Source organism: Cygnus olor, chromosome 1 (genome assembly GCF_009769625.2).
Source record: "Cygnus olor isolate bCygOlo1 chromosome 1, bCygOlo1.pri.v2, whole genome shotgun sequence".
NCBI classification, from domain to species: domain Eukaryota; kingdom Metazoa; phylum Chordata; class Aves; order Anseriformes; family Anatidae; genus Cygnus; species Cygnus olor.
The window spans coordinates 71,248,655-71,253,952 of NC_049169.1; the positions used below are offsets into that span (position 1 = coordinate 71,248,655).

Genomic DNA, 5,298 nt, shown 5'->3' on the forward strand with positions numbered 1-5,298 from the left:
CCGGATGAAAACGCCTCGGGGGGGGGGGGGGGGGGGAGGGTGGACACGGGACGCCGCACCTTGCTGGCCGTGGAGATGGAGCGGGACAGCCCCTCTGCGCGCCCCCCAAACCCGGCGTCACCCCCTCTGCGGGAGCCGGAGGAGCGACGGGGACCGGCCGTGGATGGGGATGGGGATGGGGGAGGATAAGCGGGGGGCGAGGGGCTCCCACGCCGGGCGCATCCCCGCGCATCCCAGGAGCGGCGGTGGGGCCGGGGGCTGCGGAGTGTGCAGCAGCATCTGCTGGGCCAGGGGCGTGCGAGGCGCCATCTTAGTGAGGCAGGAAAGCTGCGGGGAGACCAGCCAGCCACGCCAGATTTTCGGGGTGAAAGCGGCTGGGGGGGGGGGGGGGGGGGGGGGACACGCCGCTGGCACGGCCCCGGCGTGAAGCCGCGGCTTTGGGGACCGCCGTCTCGGAGAAGAAAGAGCTTGGGCTCACCGTTGAGGTCTCTCAGAGTCAACGGCAAAATAAGTATCTTGAGCTACATCATTTTTTCCCTAAAAAAAAAAAAAAGTGGCAGAGGAAATTCCACTATTTGTAATGGTGAGGGCACGTCCTTCCCAGCTCTCACGGGGGAGCAATGATAGCAGGGCGCTTGGAGCCGGATCCCTTATTTTCACCTGCGCTCAAGCCACAGGAAGAGATACCCCAAGGAACCTCGCTGTTCTTTCTTGAAGCAAGCTAATTTCCTCCTGTGCCAGGCAGAGTGAGGTGGAAGCACACACTAATGAAGAACATATTTCTTATATATGGCAGTTTTCTTTATTGATTGCTCGATGTGAAACAGTATCAATCTGGATTTTTTTTTCCCACACATTACAAAAAAAAAATATTAAATTGGCTCAGTCTGCAATCCTTTAAGCATAGCCATATTAATTACCAGGGAAAAAAAAAAGGAGAAAAAAAAAACAACTAAAAAGTCTACCAAATAGAGCATTTACAAATGCACAAAAACATGCCACTTTGGCTTTATGGGGAAAAATATTGTTTTCTAGATTAAAAAAAAATCTTTTAACATAAATAAGTTAGTATAATTTCTCAGTGTCTTTACAGAGTTATGTACACAAGTACACTTCAAACTTTCCTTTTATTTTTACATACAGGTACACAGGCAATGTAGAAATACTGTTTAAAGATGTAGTATCCCTTTCCCTCACACACAAGCACTTTGGGAAGTGGGTCAGATCAGGAAACAACATTCTAGATTCAGAGCAAAAGCCCTCCATATTAGTTTCAAAAAAATAATAATTAAAAAAAAAAAAAAAACAGGCGATGTAACAAACAGGATGAATTTCCAGGAGTTTACAGGCATTCAAATTTGCTCTCAGGGATTTGAGGTCGGTGGAAGGGAAACCTTTGCTACCACATAACGGAATCATCGCAGCTCCCACCTCTTCAGCTTAACGTAGGAAGAAGTTTCACAAGCGGCCCGTAACAATCTGCTGTAAGCAGCATTACCACGATGGTACATTCAGGGAAAAAAAAAAAAAAAAAAAAAAAAAGCGGCGGTGGACCCACTTAAAGGGACAATACATCTTTAAGTAATAAAAAGCCTACACTGCTCCTCTTCATACATTTCTTTGCTTGCTAGATTGTGAAAGCAAGTTCCAATCAGTCGCCCTCTTCCACTCCCTCCCCCCACCCAATAACGTTTATGTGCTACATAAGGTAAAAACTATATACACAGGTAGTACAATGAAGCAAATAAGGAAACACCTAATTGCACAATGCTACATCCAATGCTTTTAGAGGCAGGTCTTTTAAGAGTGCCTAAAATTTTAGTGTTATTGTTTGCCTTTTTTTTTTTTTGTCTTGCTTTCTGTTGTTGTTTTTTCAGTGCTTGTACAGGACCTCCATCCCATGGAGCTCGACGATATGTATCCTCCTCTCTGCTACGCCTTTACGTCTTCCTCACTTCACCGACTCCCGAGGCACCCGATGAACAAGGAACCGCGCCTTCTCTGCTCTGCCACAGGGGAAGAAGACGGCGAGAAGACGTTTAGAAACGGCCCAAACAAACGGGATCCTTTCCCTCGGCGGCCGCCGGGGGGGCGCAACCGGTTCAAACCACCGCGGCCCCCCGGGGCGGGAAGGCACTGCCCGGGCGGGTCCCGGCCGCCCCGTCGGGGCCACGCCGCCGGGATGCTGCGGGGCCGCCGCCGTCCTGCGGGCCGCTGCCGGAGCCGCCGAGCGTCCCCTCGCCCCGAAAAAAAACCAAAGCCCAAAGGCCAAGCGGGCGGGGGCAGCGGTGTTTGCATAGGGCCGCACGCAGCCGTGCTCCCCCCAGCAGGACTAATTTGTTGCAACTTCTGCTTTACAGCTTAATCTCTTCTGCACAATCGCAGACCGTGTTTGTGAACCTCTCTCCGAACCTCGGCTCTGAAACAACCGCCGGCGCAATTTACCAAGTCCCTCTGCCCCAAGCCCTCGCATTAAAACAAAACAACAACAACGCACGCACACACACACACACACACACACAAAAAAAAAAAAAAGCTCGGCTCCCATTAACCCGCTCCCTTCCCTGCAAATTCACCCCTTTGCCAGCGCCTAAAGCCAAACCAAAACAACCGGAAAAAAAAAAATAAGAAAAAAACAAGCCGCTTGCTTAACTAGGCCCCAGAGTGCCCAGCCTCCCGCTGAAGCCCGCTTTTCTCGACCCCAGCTCTCCCGGGTGGAAGGTGGCTGCCAAGCGCAGGGGCAAGGGGGCCAAAACGCCCCGGGAGGGGGCACCCCCCGGGCCCCCCCACCTACCACCACCCACCGGCCCCCTTGGAGACCCCAGTCCTGCCCCGGCACGGCCCCAAGCGCGTCTGGGGATGGCCGGGGAGGGTTGCAGGAGCAGGGCAGCGAGGAGGGCGGGGGGCGCACAGGTCGGGGGGCCGGGGGTGGGCTCCCACCGCCGCCCCCTGCCCTGGTGACGGCTGGGGGCCCGGCGCTGCTGCGCTTCGCCCTTGTTTTGTTCTTTTCAAAGGCTGCTGGGAGCCCTGCGCCTCCCACCCCCCCCAGCCAGCCCCTGCTCCATGCAGCTCCCCCCACCCCAGCCGTGCCGGAGGGACCCCAAACCCCCAGGTCCAGCAGGGGGGCCACTTGCTCACCCCTTCCTTCCCACAGCCTCATCCTAACACTGAGACCATAAAGGGAACCTACCTAAACGGTTTACGTTTGATGTCTTCTCGGGCTTGATTTCTTGGGTGTTTGCTCCACTGAACTGGCACTGGGGGAGTCTTCTGAAACCTCTTCTTCTGTTGTGTTGGCTCTTTTATTTTGAGGAGAGGAATCTAGGAGGGGAAAATCAAAAACGGAGGGGGGAATGATGGGAGGGGGGGAACACTGATATTAAAATATTTTCCTGCCAGATGTTTGCTCGCTAGCCGGGGGGGGGCGGGGGAGGAGGGGGGGGGGGGCTGGATGGGCAGCGGGGGGTCACTCCCGCACATCCCCGCAGCCCGATGCCAACATTGGGCTGCGTTCGGGGGAGAGGCCGGGGGGGGAGGAAGGGGTGCTCCTCTAGGTAAGGGACAAGAGTTTCCTGGGTCTGTCCCAATCCCTGTCAGTGCTTGCCGTGGTGCTGCGAGCTCCCACCCCTTCCCCTCTCCTCACCCCATGCCCACAGAGGGGCGGCTGGGGGGCACGGAGCGTTATTACCACGGAGGGGCTTTCGCTCGCAAACCAGCCGCCGGCTCCCACCTATCGTGGGACACCCCCAACCCCGCCCCAAAAAAAAAACACATCCCGGGGCTGCAAACAGCGCCTGGGCTTTTGGAGGCGTCGGGAGGCGGGGGGGCCCAGGCCGGCACCCAGTGGGGCACAGCCCCCCGCGGTGGGGCCACAAGTGGCGCTGACACTGGCAGGGCACGCAGGGAAAAGCGCCCCAAAGGGTACGTTACCGTCGGTGGCAGGTCTTTTCCTCTGCCCAGTGCACTGCTCTGCAAAGTCCGTCTGCTTTTCAGAAAGAGCAGTCTTTTGATCTACACAGTGAGTGTCCTCTGAGATTCCCTGAGAACCGACAAAAATCACGGTTTGGCAATTCCCGTTTACATCCAGGCTCTGGTGGCCGGCGGACTTGCAGACAGCTTTGAGTAGCCTCGGGGGTCTGAAGTAGAATTCGGGCGAGCTCCCCTTCTCCACAGCTTGCCACTCGTACCTGCCTTCCAGCGGCTTGTGATTCTGGAAATCGAAATTCCACTTCCTCTGGCATGCCTCCTCCATCTCCTTGCGGTGCTTCTTCAAGTCCCTGTTTAACTCTTCGTGGTTCACCGGCCCGAAGAGGTTCCTGCAGGCTGACGGCTTCGGGTACTCCGACTGCCGGGCTTCCATGCGCTCCAGGGTAGGGCTCCCATTAGAAATGCGTACGTTTGACATCTCCCCCCGGCCTCTTTCTTCTGTCGGCGCTTGTTTTTCTCGCTGCTCCCCCTTCCTCCTCCTCCTTCTCCTCCTCCTGCTCTCCGCCTTTCACCTCTCGGCGCTCGCAGCTTCTCCTCCTCTCTCCGCGCCGCCCCGCTCGCCCTCGGAGGAGCGGCGGAGAGGCTCTGCCCCAGGCGCCGCAGCCCCGACGGCCGCCGTCGAGGAGCCCGGGCGGGTCGAGAGCCGCACGGGGGAGCGCGCAGGCGGGCGGGGAGCGCGCAGGGGGCGCGCAGGGAGCGTGCAGCAGGCAGGCAGGCAGGCAGGCAGGCGGGCAGGGAGTGCTGCTGCCCTCCCTCCCTCCCTCCTTCCGTCCGTCCGTCCCTCCCTCCGCGGCCCTAGCTCCGCGCTGTCCCCCCGACGGCCGCCCGGCCCCGCCGCTCTCCCCGCGGCCGCGTAGTAAAAAAGGGCGAGAGGGGGGGAAAAAAACCCCGGGCGAGACGAGCCCTTTTCTCGGTTGCCCAATATGGCGATTGAAGGGAGGTTGACGAAGGAGAAAATGATTGACAGGACGAGTCTATTTAAACAGCGGAGCCGAGCCATTGGTTAGGGCGCCGGGCACCGCCCCGTCGGCGCGGCCCTACCTCGCCGCCGCCGCCGGCCCTAAAGGTGGCCCCGGCTCCGCTGCCTCCCTTCGGTGGGGCGGGGAGAAGCCGGCGCGATGGAGGCCGCCGGCACGGCACGGCTCTGTGCACCGCAGCCCAGCCCAGCCCAGCCCGACCGCTGTCCTCCCGCAAAGCCCAGGCACGGCGAAACTCGTGCCCCCCACACAAAAAAAAAAAAGGAAAGAAAGAAAGAAAAATGCTGTTGCTCGGCCGCCGGGCCTGGAGTAATGGTGGCAGCTAGCTACGTTT

The 5,298-nt window shown here is 57.9% G+C and overlaps 1 protein-coding gene across 1 annotated transcript; it reads right to left on the minus strand.

The window, feature by feature from the left end:
• Positions 1-1,108: 1,108 nt before the first annotated feature.
• Positions 1,109-4,918, minus strand: CDKN1B (cyclin dependent kinase inhibitor 1B). Its single transcript, XM_040545015.1, has 3 exons — positions 3,931-4,918; positions 3,191-3,321; positions 1,109-2,006 (listed from the first exon to the last, which is right to left on the minus strand). The coding sequence occupies exons 1-2, from the start codon at positions 4,403-4,405 to the stop codon at positions 3,200-3,202; spliced, it is 597 nt and encodes a 198-aa protein (XP_040400949.1). The 5' UTR covers positions 4,406-4,918; the 3' UTR covers positions 1,109-2,006; positions 3,191-3,199.
• Positions 4,919-5,298: the final 380 nt, after the last annotated feature.

Excerpts from the sequence above, each read along its gene's own strand:
- CDKN1B (XM_040545015.1), bottom strand. The coding sequence starts at position 4,405 with ATGTCAAACGTACGCATTTCTAATGGGAGCCCTACCCTGGAGCGCATG. Across the intron at positions 3,322-3,930 it reads GAAAAGACCTGCCACCGACG|ATTCCTCTCCTCAAAATAAA; the intron begins GTAACGTACCCT and ends TTCCCCTCCTAG.